General features: G+C 42.1%; 1 protein-coding gene across 2 annotated transcripts in view; it reads left to right on the plus strand.

Moving 5' to 3' along the window:
* The first annotated feature begins 3,228 nt into the window (after positions 1-3,228).
* TRIM5 (tripartite motif containing 5) overlaps positions 3,229-25,560 on the plus strand; it is a 28,127-nt gene continuing 5,795 nt past the window's right edge. The window contains exons 1-4 of one of the 2 annotated variants that reach the window (XM_025355630.1): positions 3,229-3,469; positions 13,120-13,603; positions 14,192-14,287; positions 14,934-15,164. In XM_025355630.1, coding sequence (XP_025211415.1) covers positions 13,181-13,603; positions 14,192-14,287; positions 14,934-15,164 — 750 coding nt within the window. In that variant the 5' untranslated portion in view covers positions 3,229-3,469; positions 13,120-13,180. The remainder of the gene's footprint in view (positions 3,470-13,119; positions 13,604-14,191; positions 14,288-14,933; positions 15,165-25,560) is intronic. The other variant, XM_025355631.1, reaches the window with a different exon arrangement.

The following is a 25,560-nucleotide window of genomic DNA, read 5'->3' on the forward strand; positions in this document are numbered from 1 at the left end:
AGATGTAATTTTAGGTATATTCCATGTTTGAATCAAATATCTTGTTGACATTTGTAGGGCAGTGAGGGCTCAGTGAGTGAATGTGTTTTTTTGGAGTGCACAGAGTGGAGTCCAGGTGTCAACCATAATGGACAAAGTGAATGAATTCATTTATCCAGAGACCTTTTCTCTGTCCATTATTTCTTCTCTTCTCAGCACTTTCATAGATCTCATAGCCATCCTTTTCTTCTCCTCTGCCTTTGAACATCTGAACTGACCTTTCATCCTGTTCTGATTTATCTCATGAAGTATTAATTGCAGCTGAGAGAAAGCAGTAGGAATATTAGGTCCTGACAAGATACCAGAAAACCTGGGCCAATAGGAAACCTGAATGCACGACACACAATTTGTCACCAGATTTGAGCATGTTGGCAGGCTCCATATTCTAACTTATGCTCTAAATTGTAGAAAATATAAATTATTGTTGGGTCTCTGTGTTTTCTCTGTAAACCTTATGTATCCTGCTTTCCTGCTTGACGAGGAATCATGAAATATCTCCACCTTTGAGTCCATGGATGTTTAACATTTTTCTCCTCAAGAAAAGGAGCAAAGTAAGAGTAAATATGGTTAGAGTCTGAATAATAGGAAGAAAACAGAGAGGATATTTTTAAAAATCGTTTAAAATTTGTTTAAAAATTTACATAATTATTACTTTTTTTTTTTTTTTCTGAGACAGAATCTCACTCTATTGCCCAGGCTGGAGTGTACTGGCACGATCTCAGCTCACTTCAACCTCCACTTTCCGGGTTCACGCAATTCTCCTTCCTCAGCCTCCTGAGTAGCTGGGATTACAGGCATCCGCCATTACACCCAGCTAATTTTTGTATTTTTAGTAGAGATGAAGTTTCACCATGTCGATCAGGCTGGTCTCAAACTCCTGACCTCAAATGATCCACCCCCCTCGGCCTCCCGAAGTGCTAGGATTACAGGAGTGAGCCAATGTGAGAGTAATTATTATATAATAATTACTAATGCCACATAAGTATTACTAATTAATAATTAGTAATATTAATTCTCATTAATAATAACTGTAATTATTATCAATCGATTGTAATTATTATTAATAATAACTAATTATAATTATTACAGCCACATAATTATTACTAATGCCAGAAGAATATTTGTTTTTTTGTTTGTTTTTTTTTTTTTTTTTTTTTTTTGAGACGGAGTCTCGCTCTGTCGCCCAGGCTGGAGTGCAGTGGCCGGATCTCAGCTCACTGCAAGCTCCGCCTCCCGGGTTCACGCCATTCTCCTGCCTCAGCCTCCTGAGTAGCTGGGACTACAGGCGCCCGCCACCTCGCCCGGCTAGTTTTTTGTATTTTTTAGTGGAGACGGGGTTTCACCATGTTAGCCCATGTTGGGATGGTTTCGATCTCCTGACCTCGTGATCCGCCCGTCTCGGCCTCCCAAAGTGCTGGGATTACAGGCTTGAGCCACCGCGCCCGGCCCAGAAGAATATTTGAATTAAACTATGTGACACAGCAGTTATCTTTACAGCAAGAATAGAACAGAAATGTGACATCAAGATATTCAATTCAATTAAAATTAGATTAATAGGTATATATCTTCATATCTGTCTCTTTAAATGTTACTCCTTATATACACCATATTCTGGTAAATCTGAGGCAATAAAGAACAAAATGTAAAAACCCCCTACCTGACTTCATGAAACTTAGAGCCGGGGGGTACAGTGTGGAGGGGCTATGGGGTTACTGATGATGGGATTAAGTGATAACAGGCTGCCCACTACAGTGCTCCCCATTACCTTCTCCTCAGGCATTTTCATTTTATTTTTTTATTTTTTTATTTTTTTTTATTTTTTTATTTTTTATTATTATTATACTTTAAGTTCTAGGGTACATGTGCATAACGTGCAGGTTTGTTACATATGTATACTTGTGCCATGTTGCTGTGCTGCACCCATCAACTCGTCAGCACCCAACAACTCGTCATTTACATCAGGTATAACTCCCAATGCAGTCCCTCCCCCCTCCCCCTCCCCATGATACACCGCATGTTCTCACTCATAGGTGGGAACTGAACAATGAGATCACTTGGACTCGGGAAGGGGAACATCACACACCGGGGCATTTTCATTTTCAAACTAAATACTCCTCTCTACCAGTGATCCTAGTTCCAGTGTGGACTTCCTGAGATGTTCCAGTAAAGGAAGGCTTAGAAGGGAGGCTATGGTACATGGACCACAGTTCAGCCTTTTGAACAAGTTTTACATAGAAACCAGAAGAGAAGAGAGGAAGGCCTGGCCCTGCTCTGGGATGGAATAGATACTTTGAAAAAGACAACAAGGGGAAGTTGGAGAGTTCTTTGAAAGTTAATAGTTGAACTGCTGTCAGTGTAATAATGTGGTGTTTCTACATGGCTCTCCAGATAAATTTCTTTTCTTTCTTTTTTTTTTACTTTAGACGGAGTCTCGCTCTGTCACCCAGGCTGTAGCTGCAGGGGCGTGATCTCCAGTCACTGCAAGCTCTGCCTCCCGGGTTCATGCCATTCTCCTGCCTCAGCCTTCCGAGTAGCTGGGACCACAGGTGCCCGCCACCACGCCCGGCTAAGTTTGTGTGTGTGTGTGTGTGTGTTTTATAAGTAGAGACGGGTTTTCACCGTGTTAGCCAGGATGGTCTCGATCTCCTGATGTCGTGATCCGCCCACCTCGGCCTCCCAAAGTGCGCGTGAGCCACCGCGCCCGGCCCTCTCCAGATACATTTCTAGCATCCTGTCCTCTCTGGGTCTGGGAGTCTTAATAATATGACATCTCTTCTATCTGTAGCTCCTTTTCTGTTCATAGGTCCTATAAGATTTTTAAGTCCAGACCAGAAATCTACTGCGATTCTCTAAAAATCATTAACTTTATTCTTCCTTCTCTTTGGGCCATATCTGTCACCCAGAAGCAGAACTCAGCTGCGAGATCAGGAGCAAGAGGAGCACTTTGGAAGAATTTCGATAAAGGGCACCTTTTCTAATTTTTAATGCTTGGTTGGGTTAATCTGAAACTATGTCAGAAGTGGCATGATAACAAGATCCTGAGACTCAAGAGAAAAGGGAAATAGAGTGGGGATGCCTCTATTTCCCTTCACAGGCTCCTCCTGTGAACAGCACAGCTACACAGCAGGCTGACTCATTCAGAGGGCGGGACTCAACCAGGCCGTACGTGGAGAAACGCCATTGGCCTGTAGTTTATCTTTCACTTTCCTGCCCCGATGAGAGCAAGAATTTCCTGCACTTCCTCTAGGAAAATTCCTTTGCGCAGATCAGGGCCCTTGATTGGTGAGTGAATCCTAACCATGTCTTTCCAGGCCTGCCTTCACTCTTCTCCCCAGACTCACTACTTCTGCACTGGTGTCTGAAGGTGTATTGAGTGACTTTGTGGAGGGCAGAAGTAGGAAGTCTTTGGGACAAAACTGAATTTACCTTGGTGAGTTTAACTTACCTGAAAAGCTGTTCGGGATGGGGAAAAGACACCGTTCACAGACGTCCTGCTGCCAGAGCTGACTGAGGGGAATAGAGCTGCCTGGTAGGCAGGCAGATTTGAAAGAAGGGAGAGCTTTAAAGTGAAGCGCTTTGTTTCCTGGAAGGCTGGTTATTTTTCCACACTGACTCTCTCGCCATCCCCTCTCTATTCTATAATTTTTTATTGAACTTTGCTGTAGAGAGCCAGAATTCTCTTTCAGTGCCTTCTCCCAACAAGGGCAAAGACAGGGGCCTTGGAACCCTAATGATTTAATGCCTATCAGTGTGCTAATGTAGTGTTTCTGCATAACTCTACAGGTCAGCTCTCATCACCTGGGCCTGTCTCTGTGGCATCACCTTGGTGGTGTGACAGCTGTCCAGCTCTGTAGCCCTGTCATTGTCACTGGTAAACGGAGTTATTTCCCTAGTTCATATTGGTTACAAAGATAATGGCAAAAAAAGGCAAGCAGGTTTTATTTCTTGCTGGGAGTGGAGAATAAGAGAACTCCTTCTCTAAAGCCCCCTCCCCCGAAACAGTGGGAATCATGGGCTTTAAAAGAACTCTGCATGGGAAGAGAAAGGAGTGTTAGCCTGCAGGGTGGAGCTCCAGTTGTGCCACCTCTGTTTATAAACACATGTCTTCATACAACACATGCCACAAAGTGGTGGAGATTTTCTTGTTTGCTGTCGGGGTGGGGTAACACTCTAGTGATATGTTAATGATCTAAAGGCAATGAGGGATTGTCTGTTCCAGTTTACGCAGGTTTGGGGGTCTAATTTCCCCCTTGGATCTGGTCGGGGTGAAGATCTGGACCATGCTGGGCAGTCTGGCTTCTTTAAGCAGCTTTGTCTATAAATAAAAGGAATAAAGAAAACCATTAAGAAAAATAACTTTCCCAGTTATTTCATCAGGGCTTCCCTGGTGACAGCATCTGTTTACCCTTACTAGGCACCAAGTCCAGACTCAGGGAACAACTGGATTTCCTTAAAAATCATTAACCTTGCTCCTCCCTCTCCTTGGGCCGTATGTGCCCTGCAAAAGCAGAGCTTAGGTGAGATACAAAGAGCAGCAGAAGCATGTGAAGGAATACCCAGAGATGGCACCGTTTCTAACTTTTAATAAACAAAATGAGTACTTGTGTAAACCAAAAATAAAATTCTGTGGCCCCTAGCCACCTGAATGGACTTTCTCAGCCAGGCTGCTCTTAAAATGTAACCTGAAAGACTGATTCAGGCCATGACAGGAAACGGAAGTGGGACCTGACTCATTATTCCTCTCCAGCATGAACTTCAACATAGACCCTAAGTCTGGTAAGAAACATTTCAGTCTATTCTCTCTGAAGCCTGATACCCTAAGGCTGCATCTGCACAGTAAGAACTTTGGTCTTCACAGATGCTTATCTGAACTCAGACATTTCCTTTCTATTGATCCCAGGTCTTTAGATAAAGACAGTTGTCAACCAGAGTCTTTCTTAAATGTATTTGATTGAAGTATCTTGTCTCCTTAAAATATATGAAACCAAGCTACACCCCAACCAGCTTGGACACATGTTCTTAGGATCTCCTGAGGGCTGTGTCATGGGGCATCGTCACTCATATTTGGCACAGAATAAATCTCTTCAAAATATTTTACAGAGTTTGACCCTTTTCATCGACACTTGGTTGATGTTAATGATATCAGATGTCAGAAGTGGTGTGATAACAGGATCCTGAGACACATGAGAGAGGGAGTCTCTCTCATGGGGACCCTCTGTATTCAACTCCAAATGTCCTTCCCATGAAAGATATAGCTGCACTTAAGCTAATTCAAGCTTATATGGAAGACTTCAGGCAAAACTGTTTCCTCATCCCAACTTCCCTTCATCTGACCAAATCTTACTGCCTTAAGGTTGATTTTGGAGAGCTCACCTCTGCTTCATGTTTCTTGTCCCTGCTTCTGGTGATAAATCAGTGTTTGGCACCCATCTTCTGAACTCATACAGAATACCTTTCTGGTGGCATTGTAAACCAAAGAAACTAATGGAAGGGGGCCTCACTCAATTTGGATGTTTATTTTGCCAGGGTTGAGGACATGCCTAGGAAAAAGGAGCATAAAATCACAGGAACATCTGTGATTCATGCTTTTTCCAAAGGGGGTTTGAGGACTTCAGTATTTAAAGGGGAAAGAGAAAAGAAAAAAATGGAGGAGAGTCGATAAAAGAAGCAAAAGGTTACATTCTTTTGAGGCTTTAGCTAGCGTTAGCTGAAGCCATAATTTACATGTTAAAGGAGGGCTTGGAGGAGTAATCAATTATGCACTGTCTCCCACTCAGTGAATCTGCATTTTTACAAAAGATAAACAGGGAGTAGCAGAAACAGTCAAACATGCATTTGTCTCAGGTGAGCTGAGGGATGATTTATCCTCTGTCTTTGTCCCATACTAGTGAAGATAAGCTTGCTAATTGACATTGTCAGGGTGAAATTCAACAGATCTCCGTTTCAGAGTAAAGACCTTGGGGCCCACAAGAAATTTCCTTGTGAGCAAATTGTGAGGGAAGCCACCTGGGAGGTATGTGGCTTTGCAGCTATGATATCTTTGCAGCTATCTAGGAACAAAATATTATAGAAGGTGGCCCAATTCCCAAGCTTTAGTATTCCCTTTGGCATAGTGAGTTTGGGGCCCCAGATTGTTATTTTCCTTTCACACCATATATTTCTTTCTTTTTTTTTTTTTTTTGAGGCGGAGTCTCGCTCTGTCACCCAGGCTGGAGTGCAATGGCCGGATCTCAGCTCACTGCAAGCTCCGCCTGCCGGGTTTATGCCATTCTCCTGCCTCAGCCTCCCGAGTAGCTGGGACTACAGGCGCCTGCCACCTCGCCCGGCTAGGTTTTTTTTTTTGTATTTTTTAGTAGAGACGGGGTTTCACTGTGTTAACCAGGATGGTCTCGATCTCCTGACCTCATGATCCGCCCGTCTCGGCCTCCCAAAGTGCTGGGATTACAGGCTTGAGCCACCGCGCCCGGCCCCACACCATATATTTCAAGATTTTAGAATTGATTCGATAATCTTCGGCTTCTATTTTTTTATTTTGCTGGTATGGTGGGGAGTATACCGTTAAATGGTTGTGATACTGTGAAATACATTTGGTCTTCATCACTAAACCTAGCATACATCTCCTACAATTCTTGAATCTGCAAAGTGGTAAGTGTCTTTTTGTATGATAATTAATCAATTAATGGCTGGCAGCCCCTCGGTAGCTTCAGGAGTGGGGGTCCTCGCCAGAAAGACTAAGGCAGAAAATGAGGGTTGGGACTTTCAGCTCAACCCACCAACCTCTGGGGAGAAGTGAGGGGCTAAAGGTTAAGTTGTACTGATAGCCAGTGATTTAATCTATTATACCAATGTAATGATGCCTCCATGAAAACCTAAAAGGACAGGGTTCAATAAGGTTCCAAATAGCTGTACACTTGGAGGTTTCTGGAGCGTAGTGTGCCTGCTGAGGGCAGGGAAGCTCCATGCCCCTTCTCTCATGTGTCAGCCTATGCCTCTATCTGTATACTTTGTGATGTCCTTCATAATAAACCAGTACATATAAAGGGGAGAACCCTGACTTACAGCCAGTCAGGCAGAAGCACAGGTAAAACAAGCTGAGTCTTGGAGTTGGCATCAGAAGTTGGGGAGCAGTCTGTGGGCCCAAGCCTTCAGCCTGTGGAATCTGATGCTCTCTCCAGGTATAGTGTCAGAATTGAATTAGAAGACACCCCATTGGAGTTTGCTGCTGAAAGAAGGCCTCCTTCTAGTTTTGGGAAAAACTCTCGCAAATTTGATCACAGAAGTCTTCTGTGTTGATTGTTTACTGAGAGTATAGGCTATGCTGAGTTTCTTTGTTTCCTACACAGTACTATGGATACAGCTCTGACTGGAGGAACACCAGGTTTTTGGTCTTGGCGCCGATAGGATTAATGACACGGACACACGTGGAGTGATTTTAAGGAGCGAAAGTTTAATAGGCAAGAAGGAAGGAAGGAAGAAGAAAACAGCTCCCCCAAATAGAGACAGGGGAAGGGGGGATTTGGCAAAGAGAAAAACCTCTCGTGTGGTGGAAAAGTGGCTGCTTATACTAGGAGGCTGGAGGAGGTGGTGTCTGATTTGCATAGAACTCAGGGGATTGGTTTGACCAGGCATGTCATTCGTGTGACTCAGGGAAAAAACTGGCCCTCTCAGCCTAGCCTTTCAATATGCAAATGCAGGGCACCACAATGTTTTACACATGGTGGGGATACGTGGTGGCAGCTATATTGCCAGGCACATACTGGGGCAAGGAAGAAGATGGTGAGAATCACCAGGTTTGGATGGACCCAGTTTCTAATGGCCAGCATTTGCATATTACAGCTTGCTGGCCCAGCTCTAAGAGCCGGGGCTTTTCTGCTAGACAAATGTTTCTGGAGCTGCGTTAAAACAAACGAAAACTTCCCAAGGACCCCTTTTCCTCTCTATCTGCCTAAAGTAATTTCTTAATAACTCCTATAACAGTATTAGATGATATTGATTAGCAAATGAATCTCAGTACAATTTCATTTTTCCCACCTATGTATGAAAGGTGATGCCTTCCCATATAACGTCAGTAATTTGCAGCTATATTATGCTTAGAGAAACAGTTTTACCCTGGTCACAGGAGAAGAAAATTCTGTCTCTATGCATATTGCTTGGATTTTACAAAAACTTGTTATTGTCTTGTAATGTCTTTGTTGCTTGTGTTTAGCTGTCACCTCTAGGACATGTTGAATTTACATTTTCATGATCTCAGATGTCAGAAGGTCCATGTGTAAGGTGCAATAACCTGACATGTATGGCAGGTTGCAGACCTGAGAGATACCAGGCAGATAATTGTGTTCCCATCTCAACCTCCCTGACTGCTGTGCAGCCCTTGGCTCACTGCTTAGGTAGTGGCGGGGTTAGCCCCATGTGTAAAAATTCTGGTCCCTCTGCATATTCCTCTTACTATGTCTGTTATGGCAGCAGTTACTTTGACATGGGCTCCTTGTAATATCACATTAAACATAAATTTCACAGCCTCATGGCAGAAGGCAGTCTCCGTTCCTCTCTCCCGTAGGCTCTTGATGCATCTCAGTGCTGATGCTATTTTTCATGGAATAAAAGATAAATGGAGTCCTCACTCTCATGTTTGGATCACAACTTGAGTCATAAACAAGGCTAGACATTATCATATGATTTAAACCTCTGATCTTGCTATTTATCAGAGCCTGATACAGGCCAATGTCCCTGAAGCATAACAGTATATGCCGTTGGCCCATTTTCAGTATCTATACCAATGGATGGATTGTGCCTCCATCCCACCTTCCTTCAGCCTTGTTCTTTATGGCCTTCACAGATGATGGGAGCAGTGTACAGTTTTTGTAGGTCTGAATTTATCTCCATATAGCCTTTATAACATTTCTCTCTTTTTCAGAGCAAGGGAAAGACTCATCAGCTGTCTCATAGTGGAGATCTTTGTTTTACCATGAACGCTTGACAGCCAGCAACACATCAGTATCCATTAATGTCTTCTCTTACCTTGTTTTTAGCTTTACAGCTCCATTTACCTGGAACTCCTGACAGCCCTTGACCCTAGATTGAGGCCACAGGGTCATTACTGAACCCAGGTCTGTCAGTCAACATCTCTGAGCCACCACTCTGTGATATTTCCCTGACTGAACAACAGCAGCAGTTTCCAATCTGATTTGCAGTTCCCCCTGTGGGAGATAATAGCCCCAAACTAGCCAGGTTCGTGTAGTTCAGCCAGGGTATGCAGGACGGAAGAACCATGTGGCACAGCCTCCTCAGATGAGTTCTCAGTGAGAGTCCCTAGGGTAGTACAGGAGGTATTATCTCTATCATGTGAGTTTTTTAAGAAATGAAACTGGCTGGATGTGTGTGAAACTGCTGTAGGTTAGATAAGCTTAGTACCCCAAAGGACTGATTATCTTGTGAAAGCTCATGAGAACAGTTCTCAGGGACTTAAAAAAGGGACATACCTGGTTCTGTGGTGGAAAATGAGGTCTGTTCCTACCAACTGGAATTTAAGATCTATATACAGCCTTCCTAGTCCAAATCTGCTTTATATATCAGAATATAATTACTATCAATATATTATTGTACTATACTATTACTATATATTTCTATTACAGAATATATTGCTGTCAATAACAGCCTCATGTAGGCTAGCAAGACAGCTGACATTTCACTCTATTGTAACCCAATAAATTTCCCAGAGGAAAACAATACCAAAAGGATAAGCTAGTATCATCTTTATAGGAGAAAAGAGCTCAAGCCTGATATTAACCCTTTGTTCCCACATGTGTAGTCTAGTTCCCAACACTGTTCCTTTTATCTCGATTTATCTCTCACTCTCATTTGCTCTCCATTTCCTCCATCACCTTGTCCTGCAAGCTGTCATCAGCTCTCTCCTATATCCTAACTAATCTTCCCCCTTGCACACTAGATCTGTCTAACCTTTTGCAACCCATGCTCAGAGTTAATGATGTCCCCACTTCTGCTGATTGAGACTGATAACTTTAATGGACAGTTGACACTAATAATTTTTCCTCGCTCTTTTTTTTTCTTTTGAGACGGAGTTTTGCTCTTGTTGCCCAGGCCGGAGTGCAATGGCGCGATCTTGGCTCACCGCAACCTCCACCTCCAGGGTTCAAGTGATTCTCCTGCCTCAGCCTCCCGAGTAGCTGGGATTATAGGCATGCGCCACCAGGCCTGGCTAATTTTGTGTTTTTAGTAGAGGCGTGGTTTCTCTGTGTTGGTCAGACTGGTCTTGAACTCCCGACCTCAGGTGATCTGCCCGCCTTGGCCTCCCAAAGTGGTAGGATTACAGGTGTGAGCCACCGCGCCCAGCCTAATTTTTCCTCGCTCTTAAGAAAGAGTTCCCAAATGTTATGTCATTTGGGATGTGTCACATTTTCTGATCCCTGTAATACTAAAAGTCTAACAGGTCTGTGCACAATACGCACCATAATAGGTCTGTGCACAAGAGGAAAATGGCAACTTAAAACCCTTAGATGTTGCATTTTCCATGAACAAGTTATTCATATATGTAATTTCTTCTACTAATACATTTGCCCTGTTCTCATCCTACGTTTTCTCATATCACGCTTCAGTTAAACCTTTATGTTTTCAATTAGTAATTCTTGGATAACCCTTGCTTCGCTTCATTATTTGACTTATCAAGAGCACTTACCTCTCTCTAGTGGTATTCATCACATCTGCTATTTTGTATATATATGACTGATCATTTAGTTTACTATAATGTTTTAGGTGAATGCCAAATTTACAGTAGATTAAACACCACATTAATCTTTGTCTTGATTGTGGTCCAGTTGCTAGCATATAATCAATCTTCAACAATAATTTGTCAAATTGTGGCAGGCCAAGTTTCACTAACGCAGGCCTCCATAACAACTGTTTCAGCACTAACTGAGTGTTAAGTTACTTTTTTTTTTCCTTCAGACAGAGCCTTGCTCTGTTGCCTAGGCTGGAGTGTAGTGGTATGATCTCAGCTCATTGCAACCCCCACATTCCAGGTTGAAGCAATTCTCCTGCCTCAGCCACCCAAGTAGCTGGGATTACAGGCACCCACCACCAAGCCCAGCTAATTTTTGTATTTTTAGTAGAGACAGAATTTCACCATGTTGGCCAAGCTGGTCTTGAACTCCCTGCCTCAGGTGATCTGCCTGCCTCGGTCTCTCAAAGTGCTAGGATTACAAGCATGAGCCACCACACCTGGCTGGTTAAGTTAAATATTAAAACCTGAGGCTGGGCGCAGTGTCTCACGCCTGTAATCCCAGCACTTCAGGTGGCCGAGGCAGGCGGATCACAAGGTCAGGATTTCGAGACCAGCCTGGCCAATATGGTGAAACCCCGTTTCTACCAAAAATACAAAAATTAGCCGGGTGTGGTGGTGCGTGCCTGTGGTCCCAGCTGCTCGGGAGGCTGAGGCAGAGGAGTCACTTGAACCTGGGAGGCGGATGTTGCGGTGAGCCGAGATTGAGCCATTGCATTCCAGCCTGGGCAAAAGAGCAAGACTCCGTCTCAAAAAAAATAAATAAATAAAAGCTGATAGAGCCAGTGCCCTTATACAAAGGCTGGAATATAACAGAAGCCCACCGAGAGTTTTGCCGAGACCTTTTCTGGGCCTTGAAGCATGACAAGATAACGAAGGAATCGATTAGGACCTGTTTAGGATTTAAAAAGTTGTATGGGGGTCTGAAGGAACTCCCCAAACCTTAATGATTTAGCAGGAGAGACAAGATAAGGGTAATCACCCCAGCAGCTGGACCCATCTAGATTAAGTAAATTTACTGAGGCTCCAGAGGAAGGTCTTTAAAACTCAGACCTTAGTTATAGATTAGAAGAAGAAGTTAATCACTTATGTTTTTAGATGAATGCACAACTATACCTAGACATATAGCTTAGAAGGTATATAAGCTCTGGAAAACTTTGTAATTTTGAGTCGGTCTGGCAATATTTTCTAGGCCTTCTCTGTGTGTGCAGTTACAGAAATAAAAACTCCCTTCTTTCCCAGTAAATCTGCATCTTGTTATTGGGCCGCGAGAATAAGCAGCCGACCCTTCGTTTGGTCCAGGAACAAAATCATCTCATCTAGTATTTTAAGACTTCTCTCTTAAGACTGATATCCATTTCCTCTGTGTTTCTAGTTTTCAAGTCTCTGACATGTGTGATCCACTATTTATCATTACTTTCTACACTATGTCCATACCTTTAGGCTCCCATAAATGTCCTTGGCAAACTTTCAGGACGAGACTCCCCAGAACCTTCCAGCTGTTGTGGATTCCTCTACTTCCACACCCCAATTGCTCTGAGTATTAATTGAATATGTGCCATTATCTCCATTTGTCATCAATTAACCAAAAGAGTAGCAAAGAGGCCACTGAAAGAGGACCCTGAATACGGGGTCATCTCAGGTCACCATATTGAAGATAAATAATTTTTGTAAATCACTTATTATGTCAATTTATAAATTTGATGAAACAGTCATTCACTCTGCTGATAATAAGAGCAATCATTGCAAATGTACAGTGAGTGGTGAGATTTGTTATACTGCATATAAGGTAGTCAGAGCAGGTATTTTTGATAATACAACATGTAAGGAGAGAATTTAATAAAATCATACTAACATCAGAGAAACATTTCATGCTGAGAGAAAAGCAAATGTGAAAGCCCTGAGGCATAAATGATTTGGTGATTGTAATATTGAGGATGTGTTTTGGCTTGGGAAAGAAAAGCCCTGAGAGATGATGGGTCACACAAAGATCTTGGTAGAAAAGACCTCAGTCTGTTTTCTGTTCATTGAAAATAAAGAAAAATGATAACCAATGCACAGATAAGAACAGAATTTGTCATATGACACGAACTGGGAGTAAAGTATTTAAGGTGATTACGAAAAGCCCTTATTACCAGGTAACCAAACATGTTTTCTTATTTCTCCCCCTTTTTTTTTGTCCTTAACTATTTTCATCTTGCCCATTTTCTAATTGTGTACAATCAATATCCTTTCTATTTCTACCTTTCTTACTTAGTCCCATTTTAACCTTCCCAATCATGCAGGGATCTGTGAACAAGACGAACCTCAGCAGCCAGGACAGGCAGGAGCAGTGGAGAAGCTGCTATGGCTTCTGGAATCCTGCTTAATGTAAAGGAGGAGGTGACCTGTCCCATCTGCCTGGAACTCCTGACAGAACCCCTGAGTCTGCACTGCGGCCACAGCTTCTGCCAAGCGTGCATCACTGCAAACCACAAGAAGTCCATGCTATACAAAGAAGGAGAGAGAAGCTGCCCTGTGTGCCGGATCAGTTACCAGCCTGAGAACATACAGCCTAATCGGCATGTAGCCAACATAGTGGAGAAGCTCAGGGAGGTCAAGTTGAGCCCAGAAGAGGGGCAGAAGGTTGATTACTGTGCACGCCATGGAGAGAAACTCCTACTCTTCTGTCAGGAGGACAGCAAGGTCATTTGCTGGCTTTGTGAGCGGTCTCAGGAGCACCGTGGTCACCACACTTTCCTCATGGAGGAGGTTGCCCAGGAGTACCATGTAAGAGACTGGGATGGAAGGAAGAGAGGGCAGAAAATGGGACCTGATGGAAAATTTTCACTTTGCCTTTGACATTAATTGCCTTGTCATCATAGACCTGAGGCCTGGGATTTTTTTTTTTCATGCTATGCTTAACTTCTGAGGCTTGAAGGACGGTTTTTTGCATTTCACCCAGTTACTGGAGAATAATCCTAGAGTATATATTCCTGGCCAGGAGTAAATATTTTGTACCTTGGGTTAGATGGGTAGAGATTTGGTGTCCAAGAAAAGCTCTGATTACCCCTTTCAGCAGGAGAGTAACTGGAGTGGGTTGAGATGTAAGTTCTTTCCTTGCTGCAGGATCAGATTTTTCTTCTAGGACAAAAAGAATCAGTCTACTCATGGTGAGGAGATGGGGAGGTCTATTACCTGAGATGTAGGGAGCTTATTCGCCAATGTAAGTTTTCTTCCAAGTCATGGATTCTCATTGCCATTCTCACAGTTTCTGCAAATTTGTTTCTTCTGAGCTCAACCTGATTTCACGTTTATACTCTACCTAGGTGCTGAGAAAGCTCATAGCTTGACTATGGTGTGATTCCTTTCTCACAGGTGAAGCTCCAGACAGCTCTGGAGATGCTGAGGCAGAAGCAGCAGGAAGCTGAAAAGTTGGAAGCTGACATCAGAGAAGAAAAAGCTTCCTGGAAGGCAAGAGGATGTGGTTCCCAAAGGAGTTAGCTAGAAATCTGGGCAGGACCATGGGAAGGAGCTTTTTTCCTCTTTATTCCCTGACACTTGATAAGTCCAGATGTCATTTGATTAGTCCTCTTCATTCTTTCCCTGATGGGGTGTGGTGGCTGGGGAGTAAATATGCCATAATGAACACAGACATCTGTAGGGAGCTGTTTACATGAAGGATCTCTCTGGTAAGGATGGCTAGTGAATCCTGCATTCTATTTTTGTGCTACTTTCTGAGTCCATGACTCTACTTTGGGAAGACATTTGGCAGTGGCTCATGATTCTGTCCTCAGTGTCCAACTTTTGGCAGGGAGTTTGAGCTTGGGCTGATAAAAGTAATATAGGCAGGCATGAGTGTCCTGGACAGCTGCGTGAAAGGCAAGCTACATCCAGGTAACCCATTTTGACTCAGAATGAACCTCAACATACCCATTCAAGGTCATTGTTTTAAAATGTCATGAAGGAAAAGAAATAGGAAAATCAGCTTTCCTAAGACCTACTCTCCTGCTACTGTGTCCCCCCTTGTGAAAACTCCCCAAAAGAAACAGTTCTTTTTCTGACTAACAGCCTCTGCCTGGTAGACTGAGTGCCCCTTTCTCTTTTCTCATCTCTGAAGATTCAAATAGACTACGACAAAACCAACGTCTTGGCAGATTTTCAGCAACTGAGAGAGATCCTGGACTTGGAGGAGAGCAATGAGTTGCAGAACCTGGAGAAGGAGGAAGAAGACATTCTGAAAAGCCTTACGAAGTCTGAAACGGAGATGGTGCAGCAGACCCAGTACATGAGAGAGCTCATCTCAGATCTGGAGCATCGGTTGCAGGGGTCAATGATGGAGCTACTGCAGGTAAAAAGGGGAAAGAAGCCTGAGCATTGAGATTAAAGAAAAGTGAAGGCTTTTCTGTGTTGCTGTGTTCTTTCTAATATTAACAGTGTTCCCTGCAGGACCGCTTTTCTGAATCAGTTGCTGAAGTTACAGGAATAATTGAATGTAGAAGTAACAAGAGATAATCCCATCTTTATTAATTTATCCAGAGCAGTACACAGATTTGACATAGTAGAGATGATCAATTAGCTCTAGTTATGTTTGATGGGTTCCTATTCTCTGTAATCCAGTGTTGAGCCCTTATCAGTGCAGTTTTCATTGCTTAGCTTAGCCACTGGCAAACAAATACATGTCAAAATACAAGATGCTTTTTATTGTTTCCCTTCATGAAATTAATTGAGACTTTTTCCTCTTTATTTTCCGAAAAAAAATAAATAACTGCTATCACTTCTTCTTTATATGCTGAATAGAGTTCACTAGTAAAGGTCGGGCACGGTGGATCACGACGTCAGGAGATCGAGACCATCCTGGCTAACACAGTGAAACCCTGTCTCTACTAAAAATACAAAAAATTAGCCAGGTGTGGTGGCAAGTGCCTGTAGTCCCAGCTACTTGGGAGGCTGAGGCAGGAGAATGGCGTGAACCTGGGAGACGGAGTTTGCAGTGAGCCAAGATGGCGCCACTGCACTCCAGCCTGGGTGACAGTGCAAGACTCCATCTCAAAAAAAAAAACAACGAAAACTGCTCTCATCCCCATTTTCATGATGTTAACTAAAATTGTTAACTATAATTGCCACATTGTGCAATAGAGCTCTTAAAGATAGTGTTCTTTTCATTCTGAAGTTGGTATCCTTTTACCGACATCGGCCTGAACTCTCCCTACACCCCAGCTCCTGGAAACCCGTCTTCCACTCTCTACTTTTATGAGCTCAACTATTTTTTACATCTACATACTAAGTGATATTATACAGTATTTGTCTTTCTGTTCCTGACTTATTTTACTTAAAGTCCTCCATGGTGTGAGATAGTCTTCTGCATATGGCTATCCAGTTGTTCCAATACAGTGTATCGAAGAGACTGTCCTTCCCTCAATGAATGCTGTTACCACTGTCAAAAACTAACTGATCATAAAGGTATGAATTTTTTTCTGGGTTACTATACTGTTCCATTGGTCTATGTGTCTGTTTCTAATGCTAGCACTATACTGTTTAGATTACTATAGCTTCATAATATATTTTGAAGTCAGGTATGATGCTTCCAGCATTATTCTTTTTGTTCAGGATTTCTTTGGTGATTTAGGGTCTTTTCTGGTCTCATACAAACTTGAGGGGTTTTTTTTTTTGTATCTATTTTTGTAAGAAATGTCAGAATTTCAGTAAGGGTTGCATGGAATCTGTAGATTACTTTGGGTAACATGTACATTTAAGGATATTACAACTAGACTACCACCATATTACAACTCATCATTACAGCAGCCTTAGAGCAGGCTTATAAGAGGTCCTAAAGGGAGTGCTAAACATGGAATAGAAAGAACAACTGATACAAAAAAAAAAAAAACCTCACACTAATGCACATACCCTACAGACAATATAAAACAAGTACACAATCAAGTCTACCTAACAGCCAACGAACAGCATAATGTCACATATCAATACTAACCCAGAATGTAAATGAACTCAATCCCCTACTTAAAAGACATAAAGTGGCAAAAGGAATAAAAAGATAAGACTCAACCCAGTCTGCTGTCTTCAAGAGACCCATCTCACATGTAATGACACCCACAGGCTCAAAGCAAGGGAGTGGAGAAAGACCTAATGGAAATGGAAAAGAAAACGGAGCAGGAGTAGCTATTCTTATATCAGATAAAACATACTTTTTAAACAATGACAACTAAGGACAAAAAAGAGCAAACATGATAAAGGGTATCATTCAACAGGAAGACTTAACCATCTTAAATATATATGCATCATAGGTGGGAACACTCAGATTCACAAAACAAACTTTTCTTCACCTGAGAAAAGACTTAGACGACCTCACAATAATACTGGGAGACATCAACATTTCACTGAAAGCATTAGACAGATCATCAAGGCAGAAAACTAACAAAGAAACTCTGGACTTAAACATGACCCCTGACCAACTGGATCTAATACACATCTACAGAATACTTCATGAAACAACCACAGAAAATACATTTTTCTCATCTGGACCAGAACATGTTCTATCATCAGTCACATGTTGGGTCATAAAGCAAGTCTCAATATATTAAACAAACAAACACTGGCCAGGCACGGCGGCTCACGCCTGTAATCCCTCAGTTGGGAGGCCGAGGCGGGCGGATCACGAGGTCAAGAGATCAAGACCATTCTGGCCAACATGGCCAACATGGTGAAACCCCGTCTCTACTAAAAATACAAAAATTAGCCAGGCATGGTAGCGGGCGCCTGTAGTCCCAGCTACTCAGGAGGCTGAGGCAGGAGAATGGCGTGAACCCGGGAGGCGGAGGTTGCAGTGAGCCAAGATTGCGCCACTGCACTCCAGCCTGGGCGACAGAGCGAGACTCCATCTCAAAAAAAAAAAAAAAAAAAGAAATCAATATCAAGGAGACCTCAAAACTACACAAATACATGCAAATTAAACAACTTGCTCCTTAACAACTCCTGAGTGAATACTGACATTAAGGCAGGAATCAAAAAATTATTTGAAAACTATAAAAATAAGAACAAAACTTACAAAAATCTCTGGCAATCTAACTTTCCATCTAGAAGAATGAGAAAGAAAAGAATGAACCATTCCTCCAAGGTAGCGGAAGGAAATAAATAAGTAAAACTGGAGAAGAACTGAATAAAACTGAGGCACAAAAACCCATGCAAAAGATTACTGAAGTTAACAGTTTGTTCTTCCAAAGAATAAACAAAACTGGGTTTTCAAATTTGTTGTTTCCTTATGTTTATGTCTATACGTTTGCAGAAGGACATAATTTAGTTTCTGTGCACTGGCTTTGTTTGTTTTCCGAGATTCTAGGCGTACTGTCTGCTATGGTTCAAGGGCAAGCTTGCTGCTTCAGCGTTCAGACAGGGTGGCCCAGAGTCAGGAGGTGGCCAGGCCTGGCAGCTGACTCTACGGAGTTGGACCTATAGCCTGGGTCCATGACAGTGAGCCTAGAGCCTGTATCTCTGGGAGCTATCCTGAATCCTCAATTCACAGGTCTTGATCTGATACTGCAGCGGGCCTTGAGCTAAAGTTAGCAGAATCTGGCCAGTTCATGGGCTCTGATCTGGCACTAGGGTCCACTGGGAGTGGACCTGGATCCTAAGTATACTGGAGCCCAGTCTAGACTTTAGGTCCTCTGGAGCCTGGGTCAACAGTGACCCTCCTGGTGCTGGAGCCAGTGTTTAGTCTGGGTTTGCTAAGGTGAGTCCGGAGCCCAAGATCACAGGCACTGACCTGGTGCCTAGAGCCTCTGTCCCTTGGTGCTAGAATAGAAGCTGATTGTGCAGGTGCTATCCTAGAGCTTAGGTCCACAAGTGCAGACCTGGGTCCTGAGGCCTCAGGGGCTGGCCTGGAACAAGGATACACAGTAGCAGAGCTGGAGCTGGATGCAGTCCAGCAATGTGTTCTATTTGGACAGGCTTTACGTTCGGTGTGCTGGAGCAGGCCTGGATTCTGAGTCTGCTGGCTCGTGGACTCACAGGATCAAGCCTGGAGGGTAAGGCCATGGGGGACTGGCCTGGCACTGAACAGGCCTGGAGCCTGTGTTCTCAAATACCTACCTGGTGTTTGTGGCCAAGGGTGCTGAGCTGGCACTGTAGTGGGACTGAAGCCTGGAGCCATAGGGGATGCTGTGGTGTTGGGTGGGCCTGTGTCATATGTCTGCAGGAGCTAAGCTGAAGGATGTGTCTGCAGGTACCCATGATGACTAATACTGTGGAAGTCAGTGTGATGCTGTGGCAGACTTAAAGCCTGGGGCCATGGAGACCAGTTGGATACTGGAGGCAGTTTGGAGCCTGGGGCCACTGGGGAAAGCCTGAACCTAGGCCATGCTAGAAGGCTGATTCTGTGGGGGCTGACCTGGCACCAGGGCCAGTATGCACCCTGGGGTAAACCTGGCTCTGGGGCAGGATTATAGACCGAGTCCATTGGGCAGGACTTGAGCCTGAGGCTGCGGGATACTGTGTGGCATAGGGTTGGGCTTGGAGATTTGGTCCGTGGGTACTGGCCTATAGCCTGTATATGCAGGGACTGAACTGAAGGCTAGGTTCAGAATTGTCAGCCTGATAACTAGGGATACAGGGCTAGATCTGGTGCTGGTATGGGCCAGAAGCCTGTGGCCATCAGGGCCTGAGGTCAGCCTGGCTGTGGGGCCAATCTGGAGCCTGAGGCTATTGGACTGTCCTAAAACTGAGATTGGTCCTACCACTGAGGGCAACCTGGCATTTAGATGGCCCGTAGACTGAGTCCACTGCACAGATCTGGAGCCTAGGGCTGTGAGATACAGCCTGGAGGCTTATCCGTAGGTACCAGTCTGGAGTCTGATGCCTTCAGACCTGCCAGACAGGGTTTTACTAGATTGAACCCAGTGTTAGGGCCTGAGGTAAATTTTGGTGCTGATTTTCCCCTCTTTCTCCTTGTGGGGGTTACCTCTTACATGCTATGCTGCCTAGAGTTGTAAGAGGGGTGAAATGGAAAATGTAAAACTGTCCTTCCTACATTCTTCCATGAGTGTTTTTCTTATTTCTGTGCTATACCCAGATGCTGTAAGCTCCTACTCTATTTCTTAGTTCTGGTGAGGTGTTTTAGTTCTTGGATGGTGGTTTAAATTGTTTTTGCGAGGAGACAACTGCTAGAGACTCCTATGATACTATTTTGCTGACACCCATCTGCAATTCCTTTCATTTCTATCTACAGCACACACACTTATGTCTCCTCTTTTATTCCTGATTTTGGTGATTTTGTTTTCTCTCCCTTTTTTTGTCCTTTCAGTTATAATTGGGTTAATTTTATTAACTTTTACGAGGTTAAAAAGGCTTTTTGCTACATTGATTTTTATCTTTTTTTAAGCTTTCTATATCGTTTCTGCTCTGATCTTTATTATTTCATCTTTTTCATTGAGTTTTTTGTTGTTGTTCCTTTCCTAATGTCCTAAGGTGAAATCTTAGATACTGTGAAATCTTTTTTTTCTGATATAGTGTTTATTCAGTGAATTGCTTTAACTGTATCTCATACATTTTAATTTTTGAGTTTTCATTCAGCTCAATGTATTTTCTAATTTTCTTTGTGATTTTTTGGTTTTCTCTTGGGTTATTCAGAAAAGTAGTGTTTAATTTTAAAGCATTTAAGAATTTTTTAAATGTTTCTTCTGCTGTGGATTTCAAATCCCATTCCTTGGTAATCAGATAACTTGTATCATTTGTTAATGTATTAAAACTTAATGGTATGGAACATTACATGAGCAGGAAAATGTTTTATATGCATTTGAAAAGAATATGTATTTTGCACTCATTTGGTGAAATAATCTAAAGATGTCCATTAAGTCAAGCTAACTGATAGTGTTGTCTTCTATATCCTTTATGGTTTTTATACTAGCTTTTCAATTAATTACTGAAAGTAAATTATTGAAATCTTCACCAGTTGTTACTGAGTTATCTGTTTTCCATTTTTTAATTCTTTATATATTGTTTTTAGTATTTTGAAGCTCTGTTGTTAAGTGAAGATACACTAATATTGTTATTTCCTCTTGACATATTGAAACTTTCTTTCATTATGAAATATTCCTGTTATTCTCACTTAGCAGTTCTTGCCTTAAAGTATCTTTGGTCTAATATTAATATATCTACTTGAGTTGTCTTATGGTTAAAGCTTTCATAGTATATATATTTTATTTCTACTTTGGGTTTATTTATGCCTTTGAATCTAATATGTGCTCTTCTATAGGTAGTGATAACTGAATCTTCTTCTTTGCCCAGTCTGTCTGACAGTCTCTGACTTTCCATTTGGGTTTTCATTATAACATTTAATGCAATTATTGATACAGTTTTACTTAAATTTACTATTTTGCTATTTGTTTTCTGTATTTCTGCTGTCTTTTTTTTTTTTTTTTTTTTTTTTTTTGAGACGGAGTCTCGCTGTGCTCCCAGGCTGGAATGCAGTGGCGTGATCTCGGCTCACTGCAAGCTCCGCCTCCCAGGTTCACGCCATTCTCCCGCCTCAGCCTCCCAAGTAGCTAAGACTACAGGCGCCCGCCACCACGCCCGGCTAGTTTTTTGTATTTTTTAGTAGAGACGGGGTTTCACCATGTTAGCCAGGATAGTCTCGATCTCCTGACCTCGTGATCCACCCGCCTCGGCCTCCCAAAGTGCTGGGATTACAGGCTTGAGCCACCGTGCCCGGCCTCTGCTGTCTTTTTTGATGTTGTTATCTTCTGCATCCTTAACTGGCTTCGTTTGTGTTAAATAAATATTCTCCAATGTATATTTTTAGTTTTTCTCTTTTTCAGCTGTATGACATTAGTATTCTTCCTAGTGGTTGCTTTAATGATTACAATATGCATCTTGTCCTATCACAGCCAGCTTCTGATTAATGGTAACTTAATTCCGGTAAAATACAGAAACTTTCCTTCAGTATTGCTTCATTTTCTTCATCTTTGGTTATCATTTTGTCATATATCTCACATGCATATATGTTATAACCTATTAATATAGTATTGAGTTACTTTGTAATAAACTTAATGTCTTTTGAAGTTATTAAGAAAATACTTTGGGAAATAAACTATAGATTCTTTTGTCTTAACTCACATTTTATAGTATTACCATTTTGTTTAGGTTGAGTAAATCTTTGGAGGAAATTAATTTCAACTGAAGAAAATTTAAAAAATATTTTTGGGAAGAAATATTTATGGGAAGAAATATTTTGCAGGAGCTCACACCTGTAATCCCAGCAATTTGGGAGGCTGGGGCAGGTGGATCACCTGAGGTCAGGAGTTCAAGATCAGCTGGCCAACATGCAGAAACTCCATCTCTACTAAAAATGCAAAAATTAGCTGGGCATAGTGGCACGTGCCTGTAATCCCACCTACTTGAGAAACTGAGGCAGGAGAATCACTTGAACCTGGGAGGCAGAGGTTACAGTGAGTTGAGATGGTGCCACTGCACTCCAGCCTGAACAGAGCCAGACTCCGTCTCAAAAAAAAAAAAAAGAAAAAAAAGGAAAAAACATTTTTTCTTCCATCTTCCAGCAACAAATTCTCTCAGTCTTCATCTGAGAATATTTTTTCTTCATATTTGAAGAAAATTTTTGCTTTATATGGAGTTTGGAGTTGACAGCTTCTTTTAGTGCTTTCAATAAGTCAATCTAGTCTTTTCTGTCATCTATTATTATTTAGATGAGAAGTCAGCTATTAACCATATTGAAAGCATTCCTTATATAATGATTAATTTTTCTCTTGCTCCTTTAATTTTTTCTTTGCTTTGATTGTAGCCTTTGGAAATTTTTCTATGATATATGGATCTCATTAGTTATTTAACTTGGGGTTCATTGAACACAGATGAATATATTAACATAGATGAAATATTAATTTTTATAGAATTTAAACTATTTTTCCCCAATTATTCTTTTCTACTTGAAAATGTAGCAACATACATGTAATAGGTCTTAAAACAGGTTTTAGAAATCTTTTCCTCTCTTCTTTCCTTCTGGAAGACCTATTACATGTACATTGCTACATTGCTACATTGTGACATCTGACATGTCTTTGAGGCTATTTTTATTTTTTAAGCCTTTTTTCTCTCTGTTCTTTAAATGAGAAAATTTTTATTGATGCAGCTTTTCAGGTTCAACGATCTTTTTGTGTGCTGTGGAGCACTTTTAGCAAATATTTCATTATTGTTATTTTACTTAAAATTTTCAGAATTTTTATTTCCTTATCATTTCTCTCTCTCAAGCGTATCTATTTTTTTGAGTCATTGTTTTTATACTTCAATCCTTTAAGCATAGTTCTCCTTAGTTTTTTAACCTATTTGCAATAGTTGCTTTGAAGTCTTTATCTTCTAGTTCCAACATCTGGGGTCACTTGAGGATATTTTCAATTTATTGTTTTGGGGTTTTTGTGTGTGTGTGTGTGTGTGTGTGTTTTTTAAATCCCCCGAGCTGTGGTATTCTATCTTGTTCCTTTGTATTTGTATACATTTCTTTTGTAAATATAAAAAATATATATATATATATTTTAGACAGAGTCTCACTCTGTCACCCATGCTAGTATGTAGTAGTGCGATCTTGACTCACTATAGCCTTGACCTCCTGAACTCAAGCAATCCCCTCACCTCAGTCCCCAGAGTAGCTGCGACCACAGCTCCACACTACCATGCTCACCTAATTTTTGTATTTTTTGTAGAGATGGGATTTCACCATGTTGCCCAGGTTGGTTTCAATCCACTTGCCTCAGCCTCCCAAAGTCCTGGGATTACAGGAATAAGCCACTGCAGCTGGTCAAAATGTACATATTTGTTACTTTGTAGTTTCTGAGATTTCCCATCCTCTAGTCTCTACCCAGCAAGAAGCGTTTCTGTATCTTCATTTAGTTACTTCCTTATGGTTGCTACTGTCTCTGCTGTGTTTAAAGAAAACTCAAATATAATTTTTAAGTTTGGCATCCTAGCTCGAATAGAAGTTATGTTCAATCCCCTCAATGCAGTAAGGCTTCTGTCCTCTCCTGATGAATCTGTGCTTGGGTTACTGAGATTGTCCAAATTAATTCAAAGTTAAGGCTGTTTTGAAATCTGCTACAATTTACTCACTGATATGTTGTTTCACTTATCCTTTCCATATGTGTGTGTCTTTAGCATGGCCAGGGTTGCATATAACTTACTTCTAGTTAAGTTAATATATGTAATTCCTGTTGTTTCCAGCCACAATGCAGTAGTGCTTTTAAGATGGGCATCTGGGCTGGGCGCAGTGGCTCGTGCCTGTAATCTTAGCACTTTGGGAGGCAGAGTCGGGCGGATCACGTCAGGAGATCATCCTGGCTAACACGGTGAAACTTTGTCTCTACTTAAAAAAAAAAAAAAAAATTAGCTGGGCGTGGTGGCGGGAGCCTGTAGTCCCAGCTACTGGGGAGGCTGAGACAGGAGAATGGCGTGAACCTAGGAGGCAGAGTTTGCAGTGAGCCGAGATCGCGCCACTACACTCCAGCCTGGGCGACAGAGTGAGACTCCGTCTCAAAAAAAAAAGAAAAAAAAAAAAAGATGGGCTCCTAATCCAACACAGACAAATGCCACGCAAGCCTAAAAGTTTTTTATGTTAAAACTTAGAAGTTCTCCTTTCTGCTGGGGTTTGTATCAGGAGAGTTACATTTCCTTCATGTACAGAGAATAAACTCAATGTAGAGGAATAAGTAGAATTTGGAGAAGGACATTGATCACATTTTTGTTTTTTGTTTTCAGATGGAGTCTCACTCTGTCGCCCAGGCTGGAGTGCAGTGGCATGATCTTGGATAACTGCAACCTCCGCCTCCTGGGTTCAAACAATTCTTGTGCTACAGCCTCCCGAGTAGCTGGGATTATATAGGCATGCATATTTTTTGAAGAGACAGGATTTCACCAGATTGGCCAGGCTGGTCTCGATCTCCTGACCTCAACTAATCTGCTCGCCTTAGCCTCCCAAAGTTCTGGGATCACAGGTGGGAGTCACTGTGCTCGGCCCATAGACCAGATCTTGATGACAAGGTTTGAGTTTCAAAATTCAGCTATGACTGAAGTTGTAATTGCCCTTTCCAAAATCCTTTTCACCATTTAATCCAGTTTTATTTGGTTTATGTTACATACAACATAAAAGTACCAATACAAAAAAGCAAAACTATTTGATTGTATGTGTAGATCCAGCTATTGGCTTTGTTCTTGAAAAAAAATCTATGTGGAAAAGTTATGTCTGGCATAAAGGAGACCAAAGACATTTCATTCGTCCATATCTGCTAAAACAAAACAACATTTGTGATAAAGAGCAGTAGATGACCTAAAACCATTAAGAATGTAGACTAGCCAGGTGCAGTGGCTCACGCCTGTAATCCCAGCACTTTGGGAGGCTGAGGCAGGCGGATTGCCTGAGGTTGGGAGTTCGGCACCAGCCCGACCAACATGGAGAAACCCCGTCTCTACTAAAAATACAAAAATTAGCCGGGCCTGGTGGCGCACACCTGTAATCCCAGCTACTCAGGAGGCTGAGGCAGGAGAATCGCTTGAACCGAGGAGGTAGAGGTTGCGGTGAGCCGAGATTGCACCATTGCACTCCAGCCTGGGAAACAAGAGTGAAACCCTGTCTCAAAAAAAAAAAAAAAAAAAAAAAAAAAAGAAAAGAAAAAATAGAACATACGCCAAACTGACCTGGTAGAGACTAGAGTTCAGAGTAAATGTAGTTTTTAGGACAA

The sequence above is a fragment of the Theropithecus gelada genome, chromosome 14 (assembly GCF_003255815.1).
Source record: "Theropithecus gelada isolate Dixy chromosome 14, Tgel_1.0, whole genome shotgun sequence".
Taxonomy (NCBI): Eukaryota; Metazoa; Chordata; class Mammalia; order Primates; family Cercopithecidae; genus Theropithecus; species Theropithecus gelada.